Source organism: Gobius niger (genome assembly GCF_951799975.1).
Source record: "Gobius niger genome assembly, chromosome: 3".
In the NCBI taxonomy this organism is placed as follows: Eukaryota; Metazoa; Chordata; class Actinopteri; order Gobiiformes; family Gobiidae; genus Gobius; species Gobius niger.
In genome coordinates this window covers 34,214,453-34,239,700 of record NC_136854.1, presented here as the reverse complement: position 1 = coordinate 34,239,700, position 25,248 = coordinate 34,214,453, and the positions used below count along the sequence as shown (strand labels likewise).

Genomic DNA, 25,248 nt, shown 5'->3' with positions numbered 1-25,248 from the left:
TGAACTTGGTGCTTATGGCAGTTACCGGTTTGCAGCTGATTTACTCGTATCATTTCCATATCTGTGTTGTTGTGCTTAGCTATATGCACTGTATGCTGATTTGCTATTATTGCACAGACATTACAACATTTTGTCCGTGTGTTTCTGTGGTGTTTGCACAGCCGGGGCAGGTGTGTGCGCATGTGTGCGTGTGTGTGTTAGATTTGTCAACCGCCAGTGAAAATGAAAAGGAATCTGTCTGACAGGCCCAGGTCAAGCCTCATTACCGATATAGAGACTGCAGGCATGTAAACAAACACCGCATCACTTTTCACCAATCCGGACAGTATTTTACCCCCCTGCCTGAACCGAGCACATTTTCTCCATTTTGGCATTACATAAAACTTGAAAAAACTGGTGACATAATGGCGACAAAAATGAGACAAAAACAAGGGTGAAAATGCAACAAAAATGTGATGAAAATGTGACGAAAACGTGATGAAAAAGCAACAAAATGACAGAAACGAGTAACAGAAAAGTGACAAAAAAGCAATGTTAAGAAATGGCCAAAAAAGTGACTACAATGCGACAAAAACACAAGGGAAAAGATCAGTTTAAATGAGTTTTGTGGGTCTTAGCTTTCAAATGAGGCGTTACACTGGCCTATAGGCTGTAAGCTTTTAGATTTGGGTAAAGCGAACCTGGAGAAAATATACTTGGTTAAAGGAATACGCCACCGTTTTTACATACTGAGATATGTTCTTACCTTCGCTTAGAAGTAGTTCAAAATCCGCGCAGTAATATCTTCACTTTACTGTGCGGACGCCGAAGTACTCCTGGTATTATTACGCCTTACAATATAGTTCCTCTTTTTAGCTGATTAGAAAATCCACACTGTTTACTTTATCGTGTAACACTTCACGTAGCCATATTTAAATAGGGGAAACGTGGAAGAGCTTGGTAGCTTCTATCTTCACCTTGTTTGGATCTATAGAGGAGAGGAGGAGAGGCTAAATGCTAACGCCTGTGCAACGTCTGTGCTGTGTTTACGTGACTGAGGGAACGCGTGAAGACCAGACAGGTACAAATGAACTCGTATAAGCTAAGGCAAGAACATATCTCAGTATGTAAAAACGGTGGCCTATTCCTTTAAGCCAGGGGTTAAGAGGTTAAGTTATCCATCTGTGCCATAAAGAGACCGATCAGTTGTTCCCAAGTAAGTAGTACTAAGTAGGACAGTGTTTCCCAACCAGGGGTACGGGGAACTTGAGCACTTAGCAGGGGGTACTTAAGAATTTTTTCAATATGAATTTCAAAGGAAAGTTAGTTTTAATTATGTTTTTCAGTAAATGGTTTGATTTTGAGAGTATTGTAGCTTAATTTTGAACACAACAAACTGTTAAATACTGTATAATATTATTTTAGTTGGTCACTTTGTAATAATATTGGCAAAATCCTCAAGGTAGGGGGTACTCAGAGTATAAATCCACGACTCAAGGGGTATGTGAGGCAAAAAGGGGTTGGAAACCACTGAAGTAGGAAAATACAAGACTTTTCGAGTACCATCCTAAACCATTGCTATAGTTCAATGAAGGCAGCATATTGTTGTTTGAGTAATCCATGCATATTCAGTCTGTACTAAAAAGTTTCAAATATCAAAAATAGGCCCTTTTATAGTGTTGTAGATATAGACAAATATGCTTGTTGTTGTGTGATATCGAATTACATCACTCAAGGCTGTGTTTATCTCCCGATGTTCACGTTTACACTCCTCCAATTAGCTCGTCTTGAACTTGTCTCCGTGTGCGTTTCCCCAAACCACAAACAGGCCTACAATTACCGCAGCTACAAGCCATTAAATTCAGTAAACAGTTTCAGGCCCCAGTGCGCTCACTTTTACTATCATCTTGACAGCAGTGGTTTATCCCCGTGCGGGACGGTCCCCCGGGGGCGTCGTTCTCGTGCGCTCCTCCGCTGTACCTGTCACAGCCCTCTCTGTCGGGACACGCCGGAGCGGTGAGTCAGACTGAAGCGGAGACTTAAAGTGAGTCTGCAGCCGCTGTCACTCATTCACGGCCTTGTTCCTCTGGGAATGAGGCGCACGGGATTAGTCCTGCAAATGAACTAGAAGGTAAGGAAATACTTGTTTTTTGAGCAGGAAATACTGTCGATTGAAAGGGATTTTACTTCATGTTTATGAGCTCTGTGCACAAAAGTACTGTTACTGTAAATCCCAGACATCTTTGCATCATGGTTTGTGCTTTTACAGTAACACCAGAGAACAGGAAAAGGGCAGGATTATTTGCATTGATAAAGACTCCTGAAAGAGTGAATGTATCTAATTTCATTTTCAATATTTTAATAATCAACGAAAGTTATCATACAAAAAGTATTGATCACATTTTTCATAGAATGCAGCATACACCTGCACATTTTCCCTGAACCTTCTGCAAAAATATAGATCATAAATGTTCTCTCTTTTTGCAAAAATAACAAGTCCAAACGGTGCTGAGATTTGCTGACAGCGCAGTCTGTGTGTTTGGAGTCCAGGGTCATGATCAGTGCGAGCGCTGCAGGCCACATCCTGCTGCGCTTCAGCTCAGATTAATCAAAGATGAATCCAGGCATCTCAATTGAAGACCGCAGCACCTGTCCTATTTGTGCACATCTTTCGCCAAAAAATATATGGCCCGCAGGAGGAGACGATCTGGAGATAGTGCATGTTCAGGTGTCAGAGCGAGGTTAGGCTGCGTGAGTTATGTGAAAAATAAAATGTACGCTCTGCTGACGAGTAACACACTGGAAAATATTGGAGCTTTAGACAAATGTTTTATTACTTTTTAAAAACATTAAACGACGATTCCTATTACTGACATTCTGGGGGTCTTTTATCAAGGCGAGTGCTAAATAGTGGGTGCAAGCTGAAAAATAACACATGCTATTTTGTTGGCATTTTGTTGCACTTGATTTACCGTTTGATGCTGCCTGTATTACAGTATTTGGGCCCCAAATCTGATATGTAAGTGAGACAATGATGTGTGAGCAAAACATGCGTAAATGGCTCTGCTGCTTATCCACATTATTACACGCGCTACTTGCTTTGCACATGAGCAAACGTTAATGACTCCCACTGTATTTTAAAGCAGAATTCAAACATTTCCATATCCCTCCCTTTAGCCCAGTTCATAACCAGCTCAATGCACGGCATAATGTTACAGTATGATTTGTGACACATTGTATAGACTTGCATAGATTCATGAAAAGGTTTTTTGCCATTATACTGGTGCAAGTGGAACACACTGAGCATTTCTTAAATCAGACATGGACAGAAAATTCATAAGATATAAACACCCTGTGGGACTGGTCTTTAGATAGACATATTTTAATGTGATACACTTTTGACTGCATGAATTTTGGTATGGCGTTGAATGTCTGCATGATTTCCTATGATCTGTAAAACCTGTTTTCCCGATAGTTTAGATCAGGGATTCTCAACTGGGCCAGGACCCAAAAGTGGGTCGCGGAACCTTTTTCAGCCTATTCCAGGGGGTGAAAAAATCAGTATCTTCCATTTGAAATACTTAAATCTGTTCCAATTAATGATATTGGGTTGTTTTGTTTGAGTTCAGTCTTAAAGGCAAATCTACAGAGAAACATCTGCGTGTTCAATAAAAACGTGTTTGTTTTTAATTATAGTATTTTTTATATGATATATATGACAAGTTACATTTTTTATTTGGGTCATCATGGCTTGTCACCTGGGGTAACGGTGGGCCCCAAAGCGAGACCACTTGAGAACCACTGGTTTAGACCAGAGTTTCTCATGGTGCAGTTTCAGAGCCTTTTTTTTATTAAGACAAATAGATTTAGGTTAAAAGCTATTTGCTGTTTGGTCCTGGTTTAGTGTAATTAACATCAAAATATACAGCATTTTCTCACAGATTTATGTTGATTCAAGCTCAAATCATAAGGCGCACTATCAAAAACCATCAAAACAATCGAATGTGTATATGCTCTCTGTCGTACAAACGATGAATTAAGAACCTTCATCTAGGACAATAGAGGTTATGTGTGTGATGTCCTAACACTGCAACATAGGATTCCATCGCGCAACAGCTGTAAATTAGATTGGCAAGTGCACAATCTTATGCATTGATTTGTCTCTTCATTTCCAATGCTGAAGGATATATTTCTATGTAAAGTGCATGTTCTCAATATATTGCAGTGACTTCTACGTCCCGCAACTCACTATTAATGGTCTTGAGACCCACTTTTGAGAACCACTAATGCAGAAATCTACAATTATGTTCTGAAATGCATGAAAATATTGTATTTATTCATCCATTTATAATTCGCTCTTCCCTCAAACGTGAATGCTCTTGGACATAGAAATTCACAATCGCAATACTTGGAAATTATCCGACTGGTCATTTATCATCAGCCCACCTTTTATATTCTGTGCCACAGTTCCTATAGAGCCACCTGTAAATCTATATTATCGTAGCCCCGTCTGTTCCCCCCGAGACTCTTATACATTTTTTTTATGACGGGCTCTGTCACAGAAAAGGCCACATTCTTGTTGTGAAGCGGGATACGCCTTTCCTACATAGCTTCAGGGGAGGCCTTTAAATCAACGGGAACTTCTAAAGAGCCAGAGACGCAGAGCTGAAAGAGCAGAAATACGATCACACAAAAAAGAAAAAGCGATGCATTCAGTGGTTTGTTTGCCTTGAGGTTAAATGATTTTTCACGACAAAGTAAAGAGGGAAAAGAGTGAATAGTTGCCTTGGCTGAGCTGCTCTATATTCCAGACTACAATGGCCTTTACGCTTTGTGCTGTATGTGCCACAGGTGCACTGAATGGACAACACGGTCATTACCAAGACGGTCAGCTCGAGCGGAGGAGGGGGAGGAGGCGGGACCAAAGGTATGAATGTTGTTTCTGCTGCCGTTAAATGACATGTAATTTAAAGTGTAAAACCTTTATTTGCAGAAAACAGATAAGTTTCGCTGTTTGCTCCCATTTTTCATGGGGTGAACTCAAAGTATATTTGTATGAAATATTGTTCACAAATCGGTCTAAATCTGTGTCGGTGAACTTTGTCAGAGATGCAGCCCCCCTCACAGGTTTCATATCAAAATGCTTATTAGACGCATGAATATTGCACAGGTGCCTCGGGCTGTCTACAACAGAAGGACATTCTGAAATGTTCAATTTTGCTTTATTGGAGGGGCCACCATTTGCCTCACACATGCAGCACATCTCCTACTAAGATTTGATCAGATTATTGATATGGACAACGAACACTTGTGCATTTTTGAATGACACGTCACCCATTTGGCTGAGCAAAGGAACTGCAAACGCTGATCCTGAGCAGTGTCTTAATTTCGTCGACTAAAATATTTAGTCTTAATTTTGGTCAAAGTGATATCTTTGCTGACTAAAGTTGGACTAAAACTAAATTAAAAAGTTTTTCATGGGACTAAAACTTTGACTAAAATGTCCAGATATTTTTGTCGACTATAATCGGACTAAATAAAAATGAAAAGGAGAGACTAAAATCATCCAAACTTCTATTGACAGTCTGAAAGAGCCTCAGATCATGGAAATTCACGACCAAAGGAGCAGCTCTGAACTTTGTTCATGTGGGAGAAGCTCTATGAAGCAGAGGACCATGATTTAATATGATTATAATGAATATTATTAATGCTAAATTTGTCTTAAATTTAGTCGACTAAATTTACTTGCAGTTTTAGTCGACTTAAACTAGACACTTTTTTTTTTTTTTTTAAATAAATCTCGACTAAAATTGAAATACATTTTTGTCAAAAGACTAAGACTAAAACTAAATCAACATATGTCAAAATTAACGCTGATCCTGAGCATCCCAAAGAGTCGGAGTGGGCCAACATTCCCCAGGCCACAATAAACAATCTGATCCACTCTCTGTAGGAGATGTGCTGCACTGTGTGAGGCAAATGGCGGCTCCTCCAATAAAGAAAACTCAGAATGTCCTTCTATTGTAGACAGCCTCAGGCACCTGTGCAATATTCATGCGTCTAATCAGTATCTTGATTTGAAACCTGTGAATGGGGTTGGATTCTCTGACAAAGGAGAAGTGCTCACCAACACACATTTACACAGATTTGTGAACAATGGGTCTATTTTGTTTAAAGAAATAGCTTGTCTGTGTTTGAGTTCACCCCATGAAAAGTTAGAGCAAAAACAAAAGTGTTGCATTTAATTTTTTGTTCAGTATACATTTGGCTGCTACACTCTTGCTTGATCAGATATTTGCAGCTTTACTTTATTAAGTAAGTCTGTTTTTGCAAATGAAGTCTTCAAATGTGCAGGTAAACAACAACAAATACATGTTTATCTGTTTTCTTTCTTTGCAGTGGTCAAAACAACCAAAGTAGTAACAAGTAAGTTCATCACCATCATTCACCCTGTCACAAAAACATTTGAAGTTCGATTTATTGGGGCAGGAAAATGAGCCCAAAACGGCATTGTTTGTTTGTTTGTTTGTTATTTATTGAACGGTATAGTAATTATCATGACAGCCCTAATTACCTGAACCCCAGACATTTCGACATTCAAACTAACAGCGGGGGTATAAAAGAAAACTTGTAACTCATCACTATCCATCGGCTTTAAACTTAATGTGACCAAAATGCTGAACTTTGAGTGGACAGGCTGAACAATAGTGGGTAAATTTAGATATGGATGTGGATTGTTAAGTAACACAATTAATTGGTTGGGCCTCAAATCAAAGTTGTCTAATGCCTGAGAAAAAACAAATACACAATGTTAGATAACAGTTGGCTCTGTTTGCGGGATTATTAACATTCTGCTAATTTTCAACACAGGCTTTGAGAGCATACCTAGGCTACATGCCAAGTCGCCTAAATAGCCAAACAGAAGCTTGCTGGGCCCATAGCCTTCTCAACAAGCTCAAAGAAAATTACCAAAATTCTAAACATATACTTACAAGGTATTTTTATGTATGCAGTGTAATGTTTTAATCGCTGAGAACAGACTTTAGTGTTTGTTGTTTCTTCATGCAAGACTGGTTCATTATTGTTTGAATGACAGCCTTAAATGAGACTAATAGCTTTTAAACACAGTATTACATGTAATGCTTAAATTATTAGTTTGCATCCTGCACCGGTTTGTACAGGCCAGTCGACAATACAGATCACCTTGGCACTGCAGTAAGGCACATCCTAACCATTTTTAAAAGCTTCTTTGCCTGCACATGCCCAGCGGAGCATCCCCCCAATCTGTAAATTATGGAAGTCTTATACAGCCTGTAATGATTTGTTCTTGTCTTACAAACCCTGCAGCTCCCTATACTGTACAAAATATATTGGCTGGTCTAATAAAGCGTGTTGAGGCAGGGGCTGCACTTGGGGAATGCACATTTATGAAAAAAAAGGGTGTGTATTTGTTAAATAGACTGTACCAGTGTGGTCTTGTTGAAAATATGTGATTTTACCCAGTCAGTTTGAGCTCCCTGTTGATTACTACTTTGATAACACGCTGCCAGCTTCATATCAATTTGTAGCAGAGGTTGAATTCGATCCAGTTTATTTATACGCATAAGCCAATATAAATCAGTAAAAGTTCCTAACTAGTTAAACGCCAAAGAGAACATGCGTGTCTTACAGCATGATTTAAAAACAGGAAGGAAGGAAGTCAGTCTAATGAACCCCTGTTCCACCTCATTCCACAATCTGGGACCAACAACAGAAGACTTACAGTATATGTGGTTCTCAAATCGGTGCGATTACTGCTGGTGGTAATTAGAAGCCTCGAGAGTCTATTGTGCTTAGTTTTAAGAGTATTTTTTTTGTTTATGGTGAAGTTCTAATATGGATTTATTTGTTCTTACTTTGAGGGACAGGTATTGAACTTACCTTAATCACAGACTGTCTGTTGCTAATTTTATTCCTGGTTTAGAAATTATAGTTGTCCTCCTTTAGACTTGATTCAGTCCTGATTTGTGGCCTAGTTCTACTTGGACCAGTTCTCGGTCATTATGATTTGGATATTTGTAAAGTTTAATCAGAGGTGGTGGAGTGTATTGATAGAAGTCTATGACCTTGTGTTTTTCCTGTAGCTGAGCTCTCTTCAGGGGCTGGAGGCTCCGGCAGCAGCACAGGCAGCTCTGTCCTGGTCACGTCCTCCTCCACCAGCAGCAGTGGCTCAGCAGGGGGCGCCAGTGGAGGAGTGCTCACCGTCTCTTCTGTGGGCTCCTCAGGGAGCGGGGCTTCATTTGCTGCAGGGGGCGGGGCTTCTGCAGGTGTGCGGGCTGCGGGGGGTTCGTCCTATTCCTCCTCTGGGTTTGTGAGCAGCAGCAGCAGCGGAGAGGCGGCAGAGGGCAGGAGGGAGGGCCTCGGGGGACTGGGGGCCGTGACTGTGTCCTCAGTCAGCAAAAGCTACAGCTCAGGAGGAGGAGCGGAGACCAAGAAACTGTCCACATCCGGGGCCGGGTACTCGACTTCTGCCGGGGCCGGGTACTCGACTTCTGCAGGGACTGGGTACTCCACTTCTGCCGGGGCTGGGTACTCCAGTTCTGCCGGGGCTGGGTACTCCAGTTCTGCCGGGGCTGGGTACTCCAGTTCTTCCGGGGCTGGGTACTCCACTTCTGCTGGGGCCGGGTACTCCACTTCTGCTGGGGCCGGGTACTCTGCTTCAGCCAAAGACAGCCTCAGTGCTAAGGCCACAGCTGTGTCGGACGTGTTCGATGGTTAGTAACACGTCAGAGGTCAAAAACATGAACTGAACTCCATCATTATCTCAGAGTGGCATAGAAATATATTGCATTGTCAGATATAGTATAGGGCAGGCCTATCTATATCCAATCTAACTCTAATTCAAAAGTACATTATATAGTCTGTGATTCTTATTGCATCATACAGTATCTACTTCCTGTATAGTCTGATATTGCATGATTCATGAACAATAATGTACTGAGTTGTCATGTTCTGAGCAATATATTCCTTATGCCCTTTAATCTGATATAAATATTTAACTCGACCAGTATGAGAATCTATTTAGACTGTAGAACGACAGAGTGAATAAATTCTTTTTTTCAATTCTTTAACAGAAAGTTCAAGCACAAATTCCTCTCCAGAGTACAACAGGAAAGACTACAGTAAGTTTTAAACATAATTTATAACATAATAACAGCTACATTTCAATTAGCCTCTTCCTAACCAGTGCTCTGTTTAATCTTTTCAGAAATGACCAGCACAACCACCACCAGCGCCAGCAGAGGGAGGACCACGAGCAGAGGTACAAGGAGAACCGAGTGCCAAATACACATGTACTCATAAGAATAAAGCTTCAATTGGTCAAGAAAATGCAGTTAATTTTGGCTAATGTTTTGTTTGTAGAAAGTGAAATCAGATCAAGGCTTCAGAGTTCTTCTCCAACTGGAACCTGTGAGTACAAATGTTTGTTTCTTCATATTTGTTTAAGCCGCATTAAAATAGGTATTTGGGTATTATGCTGAGGGGTTAATACCTTACACTACAGGATCATATTTAGGATATTTGATTAAAAGTGTAAAAAATATTATACAGTATATGGCAGAAGTAGAAACACAGAATGAAAGTTGGGGTTCTACTGTCCATCTCCCGTTCAATTTCGGGGACCTTGGCCTGAAAAAATGTTGATTCCTGCCCTAAAGAAAATAATCTGTGTTTTTCCATGATGTTTACGTCTCGCTGATGCCTCCACATGCCTGCATTACCCAGACACTACATGGATCTTTCTACATTTTGAGTAATTGTGTTGTGACTCTGCAGGGACTGAACTGGACGATGTGAAGCGTTTGCTCAGAGGAAACCGCTCCACCAGCATCAGCCCCCCTCGCTCCCCCAACAACACCCTCCCCATCCCCAAGAAGGCCAGCGTGGAGACCAGGACTCTTTCCGAGAGCTCTGGAGGAGGTTGGTCTGTTAAGTACTGACACGAGCCACATTTACACATGTTATGTATCTTATTTGGTAGAGTTGTTCCACACTGAAATTAACAATACAAAATGAACTTACTGTTGCCAGCAGAGGGCGCATTAAATCTTTGCGCCACAAGCTTCAGTTTGCTTTAATAATATGTTAATATGTTAAACTTTTCTGTCTGTATAGATCAGTATGGCAGCATATGGGCTGGCTCAGGAGGCGGCAGCTATGGCTACAACACCAACCTGGCCAACAACAACCTGTCAGCGACTTCTGCCATGTATCAGTCAGGTAAATTATGAACTTGAAGGTGCATTATGATAAAAAAATAAAATAAATGGCTGTATGAGTGGTTAGCATGGCGCCTTTACTTTCCATGACAGTGGCTCCAGGGTCAATTGTTTTGGGGGTTTCTTGTTGGTTTTCCCTGCTGATGGACCAGAAAACCTACTAAACAATTGATCCTGATCCTTGTAACCATGTTGTATTTATTTGACCTTTATTTGACCTTTATTGTTGCGTTGTTGCATGACCGACTTGTTAAAGTATGTGTTGCGTTCGTGTGCAAACTGAATAATCCTTGGTTGCACAGTCTAGTCATGTCTGATGAAGTTTTGAACTGAATTGTTTGGCAGGAGTTCAGAACAATATGGCTCTCGGAGCGCCCTCTGCTGGTGGTGGACTATCATTGAGCAGCACAGGTGAGATTCTCCTGTGACTTACAAAGGTTTTGTCTTACTCCCTATTCAGGGTTTCAGTGGGCATTAAGTGAATTTAGCCAAAATCAAGGCCTTGAATGCAATTATAAAGCATTCATTCAATTCATTCAATTTATTGGAAAATGATTATGCCATTGCTCAACATTTTTACTGAATAAGTTAATCAAATAACAGAAATTAGCAATCAAACTTTTCATACCGAAAGTGCTTTACAGATTACAACATTTAAAACAATACGCCTGGCACACCCTCCCATCCCTCTGGATGTAGAAACGTTGCACACACACACTCAAACTTTTACCCCACCGTCTACGCACACACCCCCTCACTAACTCACACATACAGAATAACATAGATGTGTGTGGAAGTGTGGAAACCCCATTTGAGGAGCTGTCTGCGCCGGGAGCAGCAGTCCAGCACAGCTACAGGACACTGACCCAGGAGATCCCAGAGGAGGCGTGTCAGAGACACCACACCTCCACCTGATCATCCACAGGACAGAGACACCACACCTCCACCTGATCATCCACAGGACAGAGACACCACACCTCCACCTGATCATCCACAGGACAGAGACACCACACCTCCACCTGAGCACCCACAGGACAGAGATACCACACCTCCACCTGATCATCCACAGGACAGAGACACCTAACCTCCACCTGATCATCCACAGGACAGAGACACCACACCTCCACCTGATCATCCACAGGACAGAGACACCATACCTCCACCTGATCATCCACAGGACAGAGACACCACACCTCCACCTGAGCACCCACAGGACAGACACCACACCTCCACCTGAGCACCCACAGGACAGAGACACCACACCTCCACCTGATCATCCACAGGACAGAGACACCATACCTCCACCTGATCATCCACAGGACAGAGACACCACACCTCCACCTGAGCACCCACAGGACAGACACCACACCTCCACCTGAGCACCCACAGGACAGAGACACCACACCTCCACCTGATCATCCACAGGACAGACACCACACCTCCACCTGATCATCCACAGGACAGAGACACCACACCTCCACCTGATCATCCACAGGACAGACACCACACCTCCACCTGATCATCCACAGGACAGAGACACCACACCTCCACCTGAGCACCCACAGGAAAGCGCTGCCACAGCCTGTCACTGCTCCCGAGTCAGAGGGCCTCTTCAGAGGAACCACTGGGAGAACCATCTAAGGACTAAATCCAGAAGTAAAAGCAATTAAGGAAGCTAGAGATAAATATAAAAATATCACAAATATCATAAATGATCAACATAATTAAATATATAAATAATACATTAAATAGATACATGATGGTTTAAAACATGTTCAGTCACAGTTTTGGCTGCAATTTTCAACATTTTATTGCTCACAAATTGCTGTTTTATTCTGTTTCCTCTGTATCTGGGCATGAAATAGCATGCAATTTGACTTGCTTCGGCATAAACCCTGTTATTGCTTCAGTATTTTCCCCCAATAGTTGTGCTTGAATAAATAACATAGAATAACATCTCGCATGTTCATTCTGTAGCTACAGTGGATGTTTTTGTCTCTTCAGTGCCGGTGTATGGTGTTCAGAATAACCTGACTGGGACCGGGCCACTCCTTTCTCCCACGGCCACCAGTGGACCAATAGGTAAAGGAAAAAGCTACTAGTGTTACTTATTTGATTTTGTTAATGTCAGTGTTGCATTTATTTATATTAAAGCATAAAGGAGAAACTATGACATTTGAAACTTGAAAATATGTTTTAAATAAAGGCACCCTGAACGCCAATAAGAGTTGCTACTAACCGTTTACTCACATTTTTACAGTTTATGGCGTGCAGAAAAATGTATCCAGCAGCGGCCTGACCGCGACCACAGGTTTGGAACAATTTCCTCGAAGACTCGTGATGGCATTTCTTAAACACATTAGATTGATTTTTGTTTTATCTCAAAAGTGAGGCCTGGCAGTCCCGTTAGGGATGAACCGATCACCAAAGACTATAAGTTTGTTTTCGTGGAGAAGGAGAACGCCCCAGTGAAGAAGGAGACAGAGGGGCTGATCATGGCCAAAGACACAGGGAAGACCTTCATGTCCTCCGCTCCCTCAAGTCTCACTGGTATTTACCGTCAGAAAACTATATTGTTTTCCAATTGTACAGCACAACGTCATACCTGCAGGAGGTTACTTTCTGTTTTGATTGTTCTGCAATTTTCTTATAAACATCGAAAAGGGAAGTTGAAACATGACAAAACAATGGAACGTTTAACCACTCAACAGATATGAGCTTCAACAATAGACATTTTACAACACGTACATAATCCATCCATCCATCCATCCATCCATCCATCCATCCATCCATCCATCCATTCATCCATCCATCCATCCATCCATCCATCCATCCATCCATCCATCCATCCATCCATCCATCCATCCATCCATCCATCCATCCATCCATCCATCCATTCATCCATCCATCCATCCATCCATCCACCCATCCATCCATTTTCTTCCACTTGCCGAGTCGTGGGGGCAGCTGTTGGAGTTGCCCAAATCACATTGCACCAGCCCCTTATGGCTCCTCCTGCAGGTGGTGGGTCCACAGAAGGACGGCCTCATGGTTCTATCTGGGCCCGTTGGTTTCTCATGAGGGGCTTCTGAACCGCTCTTTGTCTGACCCGTCACCTTGGACCTGTGTGCCATGGGAGACCCTACCAGGAGCACATTCGGGTGCTCAAACCCCTCCACCACGTTCCAGGAGGGGCATACACAATACATCTCTGATTTAATGCTCAAAGACGCTTTACATTGCATTTTTGCTCTACCGTCTGACCCGCAGTCAGTGTCACGTTTTGAGGTGAAATTGTACGTTTAATTTTTCACATTTTTGCTAAACTAATTCAGTTTTTAATTTTTTATGGTAGCCTATCATTGCAGAATATTAGGGATTGAAGTGAACTTTATTAGATTTGGTAAAAATCAAAAGGAATTAAAGATGAAAACGCCTTGAACCCACTGTATGTAATTTGAAGGACGATTTGTTTTTATACAGGTGCTCGTAATATAATTAGTATATCATGAAAAAGTGCATTCACTTCTGTTTGTCAACTTAAACTGTGAAACTAATATATGATAGACTCATTACATGCAAAGTGAGATATGTATAGTCTTTTTTTTGTTATCATTCTGATTATTATGGCTCAGCTTGTAAAAACTCCAAATTAAAAATCTCATAAAATTGGACTGTAAGCCAAAATCATCAAAATTATAACAAATGAAGGCTTGACATGTCACTTTTCATATAATGAGTTTATATCATATATTAGTTTCACATTTTAAGCTGAATAACATAAATAAATGCACTTTTTCCACGATATTCGAATTATATGATGAGCACTTGTATATTGTTTAAATCTCCAGACAGACAATGCACAATCTTATCCATATGCCACTCCATATAAATCTGATTGTTGTAAAAAGTCTTTTCATTTTCATGTATTTATTCATTTGAGCCGCATAGTATTGCAAACTTATTTTACAGAAGAACAAAACAAGACAAATGCGTTCATAGGGAGCAGGTAGAAGTTCAGCCGATAATCGTGCATATGTTTCAGTATTATCACATTTTATTGCAAGCAAGACATTAATCATTGCCAGTTTTTGCTTCGTGTGGATTGGCATAGTAATTACAGAGGACAATCAAAACATCTGCAAAAGTTCTACCATAGAAGCCTGACCGGATTGTGACTCTCTTTATTATTATTTGCTGTTTGTAGAAGGATATTCTGAGGATTCACTGAAGAGAGAGAAGCAGAAGATGTCCGCCAGCACAATGGAGGAAGGAACAGACACCAAATGTACGTATTCCACAAGTCTACAGCTCTATATATTGTGACATAAAAAGTTCTTATTGTTTTTTTATTATTTGTAGCTGGAGGCCTCAAGACATCTACAAAAGATAAAGCCACGTATGCAGGTGAGTCAAGGAGCAAACAGATACTATATATTTTATACTCATTACTGCCACCTCAGGTCATAGGTGTAACTGCAGCTTCTATATTAAGCTTGTGCATGACGGCACTTCGGACCCGAGTTAACACCTTTTTGAGTGACAGTGCAGGATTTTAAAGGCAGTTGTGGTGAACAGGTCTGGGCTCATTCTACACATTAGGGCATTGTTGAAACAGGGGGAGGAAAATACTTAGTTTTAACATTTTTAAACTCCGTATAGTCCCTTTAAGTAAACATAATTAGTCATCCCATTGCTGTTGGTCTTAATGTCTAGATCAGGGTTTTTAAATGTGTACACTTTCTTCACAGAGATCCGTGAAGATAAAGGCGGTATGGGGTTCTCCTCGTGCTGCAGCTGGTGGAAGTGGCTCCTGGGTCTCCTGCTCCTGTCGTTGCTCCTCCTCGGACTCATATCTGGACTCATAGCATTGGGTGGGTTCTAGAAAAGTTCATCTTTTTTCCTGTCCAGAATAATCTGAAGGAAAAAAAACAAGTTAACTGTGTACACATGCAATCATTTGAAGTTAAAGAGGCAGTGCCAAACTCGCAAAAGTACAAGTAGATCAATCTATGTGGAAAGCGCTTTCAGCAATTCAGCAGCAGCAAAACGATCCAGCGCACTCTCTGTGATGGTCCCGATGCAGCTGGTTGTGTGAGGAAAGGTGACTGGCATAAAACCTCCAAATGTACATGTTTGTTTGATTTGAACTTCATGATGAACCTCACAAATTGTAAAGGAAGAAAACAGACAGGAAGCAAATCCGTAGATAGGGCCAAACCTTCTTTAAACTAAAACATGAGCTCGGTACTTCTGACCATGAACCCAGTGGTGTTGAAGAATGGGTCAAATGCAGAGGACAGTAGACTTTAACCTGACAAAGTGGGAGTCCAGACCCCCCAGTCTGTGACGAGGCACTGAGGGATGATTTCAAGCTATACCGGTAAAACAGAAGAGAAATATTGTCACTTAATTTAAAATATATCTTCAGCGCAAACTCTTTTATATATCCGATTTGTGCCACTAATAATATAAAAAGTTTCCAAAATCAGGTGCAACACACTGTACAATAACATGAGCTTATTTTGCACTTGCATTTTAGCACCAAACTTAGTAAATCAGGCCCTCACAGTATTATTAAACCGGATTATGAATGTCTTGTTTTATGGTATTATCACAAGTGCCAGTTGCATTCTACATTATACAGTAGGAGTACCAATTTGTTCGTATGGTAATTTTAGGGAAGCTGTGGGTTTGTATATAGTTTGATTATGGGAATGTGGATGTGCACATACGGTATGTTGTTTTCTTCTTCCCCAGATCGTCAGCGTAGTGTGCTGTGCAGTAATGCTGTAACAATGATCTCACAGTCTTTTTTCTGGACACACATATTTTTCCTAATTTCTCTAACAAGAAATTGAAGGTCTCTTGTTTAAAAAGCCACAATAAAGCATAACATAGTCCAATGCAATGCAATAAAATGCAATGCTAATGGTAAAAAAAACAATCAACTTTATTCATTGTTTACAGGTGAAAAGGTCAGCCGCCTGCAGGAGCGCGTTGATGCCCTGGAGGCCGTCATTGGTACTGCCTCGTCCTCAGCCCGCACCAGTCGCCTCTCCTCATCGTCTGGAGTAAACATCATCGACCCTCTCGACCCGACGTATATCGACAGGAGCTCTGCAGGAAATACCCTGACCCGATCTGACCCCAACAGCATCAACCTGGGGTCGGCTGGTCCCGGGACAGGGGCAGGCGTGGGGACAGGAGTGGGACAGGACAGCGCCGCCCTCCAACGAACTGTGCAGCATCTGATCAGAGCAGAACTCCGCTCAGACGTACTGAGGGGTAAAAACTCAAAGAATACAACTATTACTTTAAATCAGACAAAAACACAAATATGGCACGCAAGTTCATACTTTTATTTGTTTTTGTAGAATTGCTAAGAGGGGAAAAGGGTGGTCCTGGACCCAAAGGTGTGTTCTTTAATCATCCTCCTCTGTTTTTATAAAATGAATTATAGTTTACTGATCATTGTACTCTGCAGGTGACACAGGGCCAATGGGACATAAAGGTACAGTTTAAAACGATATACATCCTGTTTTTATAAGCAGAAAAACAGTGAAATCTATAAACTGGTGTGTTTCAGGTGAAAATGGCTTCCCGGGCCTGCCAGGTAAAACCCTCAAGAATAACACAACTGTATTTATTATTTATCTCTCAATATTTTTTTTATTGATATATATTTCATCATGTCAGGTCCTCCAGGACAGATGGGTCACCCAGGACTGGAGGGGGCGAGAGGGCCAAAGGGCAGTGCAGGTGAAGACCGAGCTACAGTATGATCTCTTTAGTCTAAATGTGCAAACACATCAGCTGAGGATCCTATTGTGTTCAGGTGAACCTGGTCCAGAGGGGCCTCAGGGACAGAGGGGTCGAGAGGGTCCGATGGGCCCGAGAGGAGAGAACGGTATTCCAGGCTTTGGAGAGAAAGGAGAAAAAGGTACAGAGTTGCAGAGATTAACATGAGACTTTTGTGGATACAATCAAATATTAAAGGGTCATGTTTTTTGTCAGGATCTGCCGGAGAGCCTGGTCGCCAGGGACCCGCTGGTGCTCCTGGGCCTGTGGGACCCAAAGGTGAGGTCCATCCGCTCATATTATGAAGGATTTTGTCATTACCGGGGCTTGTTTTACTCTGATCTGTTGGATTGACCGCTTTTGTTGGGTTTAGGCTCAGCTGGAGAGCACGGAGCGACTGGCAGTCCTGGTAATGTTTATACATTTTACTTAATAAGTTGAACATTTATTGTCACTGAACTTAAATGACTGATCGGGTCTTGACTACAGGTGCTCCCGGGGTGAAGGGCTTTGCTGGTGAAGCCGGTACTCCAGGAGCCAAAGGTAACTCTTTTACACATTGTAGACAAAGAAAATGTATTCATTAAAATATTAACTTAATGCTAATTTTTGTTTTAAGGTGACCGTGGAACTCCCGGTGCCCCAGGAGGCAAAGGAGACCAAGGAGAGAGGGGCCCACGAGGAGCATCAGGTCGGTCACAAAACAGATCATGTTCATTTCTTACCAACTACTGCATTAACTACTTCACAAGCCATTTTCTAGATCTGTGTGTTTATGTAGAAAACCAAAATGTCCACTTTTCTGCTTTTATGACTGTTGTTATTGTTTAAGGTGAAGCAGGTCAGTCTGGAGCACCCGGCCCAGCTGGACCAAAGGGAACTAAAGGACTTGGAGGTAAAGACGGGGGGCCACTGAGGTCACCACCTCATCTTGAGAAACTAGTGTTATTTAAAACCCTGCTCTTCAACAGGTGAGCAAGGCCCCATGGGACTTCCTGGTGCCAGAGGACCACCCGGACTTCCTGGAGACACTGGACCTCCAGGTACTATTCAACCTAAATCTGACTGTGTGTACAGGTCTTTGTTTTCAGTCTTAAAACCTTCATTATCTTTTTAGGTGTTCAGGGGGTCCAAGGTCCACAAGGTAAAAAACAGCTTTTAAAATCATATTTGAGTCTTAGTTTATAATCTTTAATAACTCGTGTCTGGGTTTCACAGGTGTTGCTGGACTTCCTGGTCAACCTGGAGCTGCAGGTAATTTACAGTTTACTACAGGCAATTGGTTTCCTAGAGTCACACACTGATGAAACTAAACTGCAGTGTGAAGTGAGCTCAAATCAAAGTTATTGTTTATTGCAGGTGAACCGGGTTCACCGGGTAAAATCATTGCTGCAGGTGAGAATACTGTTCATGTTCTCAATGTCATTTCACAAGTTCTTTGAACCAAAGCACGTCCTGTGTTTCTGCAGCCGGCTCTGATGCTGTGGCGATCCCTGGACCCCCTGGTCCCGCTGGACCCGCAGGTCCTGCTGGAGCTCCGGGTCTGTCTGGTCCCATTGGTCCGGCTGGAATCCCAGGAGCTCCAGGTAAAGAGAACCTGAAATAAAAAGTTTGGAAGAATTGTGCAACAGGTCTGAAGATTGTGTGTTACCACCTAGGTCCCAAAGGAGAGAAGGGAGAGTCAGGGGAGAAGGGTGAGAAGGGTGATAAAGGAGGAAAAGGAGATAAAGGAGATGGTGGGGAGCCAGGTGTCAGTACCAGCTCTGAGTCTGTCAGTGCCACAGACTCCAGCAGTAAGTCTCTGACATCACGTTCTTCACAAACCAAGAGAGCATTTACTTTTACGTGTGATTTTATTTACAGAATTGGCCTCTGCTGCTGGACGTCCAGGTCCACCTGGTCCCCCCGGACCGCCAGGACCACCCGGAGGGGCCGGGCCACAGGGTCCTCCAGGTGAGGATTATACACCAATATACCTTTCTGTAGAGATCCATCTGTAATACAAGCACTGTCCATTCACAATGAACCAGTTTAACTTGATCAATGTTACAGGTGAAGGCCAACCTGGTCCCCCGGGACGCAAAGGTACTCCAGGCACTCCTGGTACTCCTGGTCCTCCAGGTAAGAAACAAGTCTCACAGTTGATCAACCATTTTCTATGCATTATATAAACAACATGTAAAAAAAACAAAAACATGTCTAATGGGTCCTTAGGGGTTGGCACGCCTGGACCTAAAGGTGACAAAGGAGAACCTGGCAGCTTTGTGCCGACATCAGGTAAAATAAACAAACTGTGGTTCAGTTCACATTAAGTGCATAGTGTTTGGAGCTTTACCCTTCGATTTGCATAGGAACCTTCTTTGCGGGACCACCAGGACCTCCAGGACCCTCAGGCCCAGAGGGTCCAGCAGGTAGAGGCCAATATCTAAAGGCAATAAGTCTTACAATTCAACTAGTGATGCATTATACATCTTTTCATAGGTGAACCTGGACAACCAGGGTTCCAAGGTATTGTTGAATTCTTAATTTGAGATTAAATTAATCTGTAAAATCAATGAAGCTTGTTCTTATTGTTTCAAGGGGAACCAGGACAACCTGGACTTCCTGGGAGTGAGGGAGAACCAGGCCAGGGTTTGTAAATAGACCTAATAAATTACACTAGTTAATACATTATGCCTTTGTTAATCCTCATGATTTTGTCAGGTTTCCCTGGTCAGCCAGGAGCCCCAGGACAAGAGGGGCCCCCTGGACCGCCAGGTGAATATTCTTTTAATTTTACACGCGCAAGTTTAAATACAACAAAGAGATCAGTTATATAAATACAAAAAAGATTCAAAAACTAGTATTTCAGTTGTTTTGTTATTATTCAATATTTGTCTATGACGTCAGGTCCTGCCTCCCCGCCAGGCCCACCAGGCCCCCCTGGGGCCCCTGGACCTCCCGGTCAGGACAACAGTGATTCTGCTGATGTGAGCCAGGCTGTGGCAGAGTTACTTCAGAGTGAGTTTTTCTATTTTTCAGAAACATGTAACATCTGACCTTAAATGAACCCCTCCTGACGATGTGCAGGTGACGGTATTAGGCAATACCTGTCTGGACCTCCTGGACCCGAGGGACCCCCAGGGGCCCCTGGAGCCCCTGGAGCCCCTGGAGGTCCTGGAGCCCCTGGAGGCCCTGGAGCCCCTGGGCCACCAGCCCCTGCCTACGCCCAAGGTGCAACATTATTACTACCACAATCAGAGAGATGTTTTCTTCAAACATGACCTTCAGCATCTGGAGATGAGCTTGTATCATGTTTATGTCTAGGTGCAGGTGCAGGTGTTCCTGGCCCTCCAGGTGCTCCAGGTACTCCAGGTCCCCCTGGAGCTCCAGGAGCCCCAGGCCACCCAGGAGAGGCATCTGATGACATCACCAATCGAATCCTTGGCTATGTTCAGAGTAAGTCATCCGATACTGTAGAAGGCCATGTGAGGTTGTATTTTGCTTCATCCAATCTCCATGGCAAGTCTTGATGTGGTCGTTGTTTAGGTCAAAGTGCTGGTCCCCCTGGACCCCCTGGAGCTCCAGGAACTGTCTCTACCAATGACATCATCTCTATCATGCAGAGTAAGGTTAACCATTATAGCTTAGAGAATATGTTTATAAAAAATATAGGAGTCTCACCTTTGTGTGTGCTTACATTATTTGTGCAGGAGATGATGTGAGGAGATTCCTTGTAGGCCCGCCTGGACCTCCGGGAACGCCCGGAGATTCTGGAGGAAGTTACACCTTTAACCCAGGGGAGGTAGCAGAAAGAGTTCTTGCTCTTATGAATGGTAGGTTTACATGAACTGATTTGTACCCAAAGACTGGCTCTGACTGACCGTGCTTCATCATATTCAGACAGAGGTGTGTCAGGTCAGGGAGGTGTCCAAGGACCTCCAGGACCCCCTGGACCTCCTGGTCTTCCTGGAAGCTTTAATGGTAAAATACTTTAATTAAAAAATATTCAAGTGTCCAAATCTAGTGACTTCTCAATATATTCTCAAGCTCTTGTAGGTCCTCAGGGGCCTCCTGGGATTCCAGGAACTCCAGGAACTCCAGGAGCTCCAGGACCAGTGGGACCAGTGGGACCCGTGGGACCCCCTGGTTTTCCAGGCCAGGCCAACTACATCACCAGTGACATCCGCGACTACCTGCAGAGTGAGTGATGGTTTATGCGCTTGTTTTTAACCACTGTAAAGAACAATACCTTAACATCACTGTCCTTTGTCCGTTACAAGGTGTTGCCCACAGCAGTTCTCAAGGTCCGCCTGGACCTCCAGGACCCCCTGGGCCAGTTGGGCCTCCTGGACCTTTGAACGGTCTGGTTTCATACGCGGGGCATACTAACACAGGCGTTCCTAGAGCTCAACTGCAGGATTACACAAAGGGTAGGTCTATTGATTGTTTACATGACGACGCATCAGCACAAAAAGACCCATCCTTTGTTTATACAGAATGAAACACAATATATTAGTAATATAAAAGTACATTCAGTTTAATATTTCAACATTTTTACATTATCATTTGGTAGCTATGTGTCCATGTCTGTGTGTTTATAGTTGACAGTTCGGCCATGTTTGGACTCCCCGGTTTACCGGGACCTCCTGGACCTCCAGGACACAAAGGAGAGCCAGGTGACGGAGGGGACTACTCCAGCATGGCCCTCAGAGTCACAGATTACATCAAATGTAAGAACTGCCACAAGCCATGCTCATAATTACATAAACTCTGTGTAAAACATTCAACTTCCTCCACTTCAGCTCATGGACTTCTGCGAGACGTGGGCTCTCAACCTGTGGTCCATGGACGTCCAGGACCCCCCGGTCCTCCAGGTCCCCCAGGATACTCCCGATGGTTCACGTCCAATGGAAATGCTACAGAACTGGTTGATTACATGAGATGTAAGCTTTGTAATACTTACCGTACTGGGTGTATATTGTCCTCTTGGCTGAATCTGTGTTTCTTGTAGCTCGCGGTGTTTTCAGGGATGTACTGGAAGAATACCACAGTCGCTTCCAACATGGTCCGCCGGGCCCCCCAGGCCCTCCTGGTGCCCCTGGCCACAGCCGCCTGTTTGGGTCTGACACAAACATGAGAGATTTAGTGGAGTACATCAAAAGTACGTTTATCTAAATGCTTTGACCTTTTAGTAAATGTAAAGTACATGGCGCAGCTTCAATGTGTGTGTGCTTCACAGCGCATGGCGCCATTGTGGGGGCGCCGGGGAGACCGGGACCGAAAGGGGACATGGGATTTCCAGGACATAAAGGAGAAAGAGGTACAAGGATAAAATCTTACAGTGGTTTCATAGTAACATTATACTTACTGGTGATTATGTTTCTAAAGGTGATCGGGGTTTTCCTGCACCTGAGGGAACGAGAGGCCAAAAAGGTAGATTCACTTTAATCCTGTACAACAACACTTGAATTGTAACTATTGTTGGTAATAACATATGAACACATTTTGCTTTTCAGGGGAGTATTCACTAATGTCTAAAAGGAAGAGGCGGAGTCTCCGCGGAGTTTAAAGTATTTAAATGAATGTATAGTTTTGTAAGATTTTTCAAATTAGCTTTTTTTTAAATGTCTTTTAAAGTGTTGAACATGTTGATGCTAATGTATTTTTTCAAAGTGGGAATTGTGATGTGACCGGGGATATGTGTTAATTTAAAGATGGGAATGTTTTATAGAATTTTGTTTGAATGTTTGTGTTATAATTACTAGAGCTGGGACAGAATATCGGATCGCAGCGCAATACTTTTTGCTGCAATACCAATTATCAATACTTTCAACTCTTGTGTTTGGAGGCATTTTTATCCTCGACTCATTTGTTTTCCAGTAACAGTTACACAGCACTTTGTTACATTTGTGTTAATGCACTTTTCAATCTTAACACTTCAATAAATGTCAAATGGCATTTTGTTTATAAACTTTGAACACGACTGTTTTTGTTTAGGTTAAACCTATCTACCTATATTACGTACTCTATTGCAATCTGTATTTTATCGGCCCCTGAGTATCGTGACACATATCGGATCGTGACAAAAGTGTATCCTAATAATTATTACCCTTTTGTTCTTCATGTTGTTCTAATGTAAAGTGCATGTATGACAGGTTTTCAGCCAAACCACTTTGTGAATCTTGATCTTGATTCTGGAAGTTAAGGATGGAAGACTGTGTAGCTCGGTGAGTGAAGTATCTGAGTGTTGGTGGGCTGGTGACACTTCTGTGTCTACCCCAGGGCAGCTGTGGCTACAGCTGGAGCTTACCACCAGAGTGTGGGGACCGAATGAATAATGCATAAAATTATAAAGCAACTTTGAGCATCTGGAAAGGCATTGCATAACATTAATGTGTTATTACATGTTTTTCTAATTATCAATTAGATTGAACACTTATCACACATTCCCATCATAGTTTTATATCCCCGAAGTGGTAACTTTATGACAAAAAAAAAAGTTTTCCTTTTAGTGTTCTAGAAACTACAACATAAGTGACAATGAAAAGAGCATTTGAGACAAGCCATGGCAGTAGTAGAAACCGTTTATTTACATCAAAATGACAATCTAACTTTTACAATAGTTCTAAAAACTATACATTTCAATAATGGTTTTGATATGAATATTGTGCACTTTTCATTCAGTCAGCGTTTAGCATTTGAAATAACCAGGAACTAATAAACCCACAGTATAGGCTTTAGCAGAGATGCTGCAGTGGTCACTTCAAATAAACACCACTGAAAAGAACACTTGGTAAAGGTGCACAGCACTCCTTCACACGACGACTTTTGTACAACACAGATGTGAGTTTATGCTGCAATCCTTCTGAAGATAGAAGTTAAAATCACAGGAGAAATCCAGATGTGAGAACATGGCCTAAGCCAGTCAGGTCCATGCCTTTGACTGCTATTATTATTATCACCGACTGATAGAAATATTCTCTTTTATGTCATCTTAGTTTGTGCTTCATTGTACCAGTAAACAGAGAAACATTATGGCGGTTCTACCCACATAACAGAGTAATCCAACTAACACAAGTCTCAAGTAAAACAACACAAACAGCTGATAAAGCCATGCTGCTTAGCTCTTTATAAACAATGATACAAAAACTGACAAGGCATCTGAACACAGCAACTCAGTGCAGCGGACTGACTGCAGTGATTTTGCTGTAAATTATTTGGAGAATCATCGTGTCATCCTATCACCATACCTGTCTATGTCTAACAGTAACAAGGTCATACAAGGATTTAAGTTAACACGCTAATAAATGCTCAGTCAAATGCTATGGCAGGATTGATTTTGGCTCCACAGGATCTTCCTTTGCGTCCAATTAACAGTGATCTCTTTATGTAAACACCTCCTTCAGGCTCCACCTAGTACAGCAACTGTTGCTATGGTTATAACTTCAGCCCCCCAAAATATAGATAGAAAAAAAAATACAATGTTTGAAATTGTATAGACACAGACGGCATCTCATCATAGAAGGGTGTGTGGCTTCGCCGAGGGGGAAAATAGAATCTTCAGAGAAACACAATTTTTCACTCTTTTTAACCATTTTCTGGTGGAATAAGAACGTATTTGTCACACATAAATAAAGTCAAGTGTAAATCGGGCCCATATGGATATTTTCTCACAGCAGATTGTTCAGTAGAAGTGAAAAAACGGCAGTCGTAGCTAGTGCTAGCTAGCCGTTAGCATTAGCAGCATGCTAACGTGAAGCATCTAGTTAGCATTCTCCGTTATTTATGTATTTATGGGCTGTTGAACCACTTTGCTCCTCTCCATGTCTTTGTACCTTTATTTAGTAGAAAACTATATTCATAATTCAGCATTTGTTAAAGTAGTTTTAGAATAATTAGAGAAAGTTTACATTTTTCTCCAAATTGTTTTCCCCCTTAACTGCTTTCAAACATGACCATATATGGGCGATTCCAGAGATGCCGTCTGTATCTATGATATAATGACTCTTTTTTTGAGGTCGTACTTGAGCTTAGAGTATCACAAGTTTATAGAAACCTTTAAAAGCATTACGTCATAAAGTAAAAGATAAAAACAAAGCATTAAATTAGCTCTTCTGTTTTCAGCCTCCAAGATATGCACTTTTCCAGAGAAATACCAGCATTTGTTCCTCAAAAGTGTTTACAATCAAGTCAATATTCAATTATAAATCCAAGGTTGCCTTCATAG

The 25,248-nt window shown here is 42.2% G+C and overlaps 1 protein-coding gene and 1 long non-coding RNA gene across 2 annotated transcripts; both read left to right on the top strand.

Moving 5' to 3' along the window:
- The first annotated feature begins 4,836 nt into the window (after positions 1–4,836).
- On the top strand, positions 4,837–8,210 carry LOC306961282. The gene is made up of 3 exons (XR_013792747.1): positions 4,837–4,906; positions 6,379–6,405; positions 8,103–8,210. It is a non-coding gene; the product is annotated as an uncharacterized lncRNA (long non-coding RNA).
- A 5-nt stretch (positions 8,211–8,215) lies between these two features.
- Positions 8,216–22,600, top strand: LOC306960496 (uncharacterized protein; the record flags this gene model as incomplete). The annotated part of the gene is made up of 48 exons (XM_079552926.1): positions 8,216–8,732; positions 9,227–9,280; positions 9,382–9,429; positions 9,796–9,939; positions 10,135–10,239; positions 10,584–10,649; positions 12,243–12,320; positions 12,499–12,549; positions 12,627–12,788; positions 14,446–14,526; positions 14,601–14,645; positions 14,990–15,112; positions 16,209–16,526; positions 16,828–16,854; positions 16,938–17,000; positions 17,077–17,181; positions 17,256–17,318; positions 17,413–17,448; positions 17,529–17,582; positions 17,659–17,730; positions 17,872–17,934; positions 18,011–18,082; positions 18,157–18,183; positions 18,258–18,293; positions 18,399–18,434; positions 18,509–18,625; positions 18,698–18,832; positions 18,903–18,992; positions 19,092–19,151; positions 19,254–19,316; positions 19,391–19,450; positions 19,521–19,547; positions 19,620–19,670; positions 19,743–19,796; positions 19,929–20,039; positions 20,109–20,252; positions 20,346–20,477; positions 20,568–20,645; positions 20,732–20,854; positions 20,922–21,002; positions 21,069–21,225; positions 21,315–21,451; positions 21,623–21,751; positions 21,824–21,964; positions 22,033–22,182; positions 22,261–22,341; positions 22,410–22,454; positions 22,538–22,600. Coding segments are annotated over 48 exons (4,665 nt in total), but the record flags the coding sequence as incomplete, so codon positions are not given.
- Positions 22,601–25,248: the final 2,648 nt, after the last annotated feature.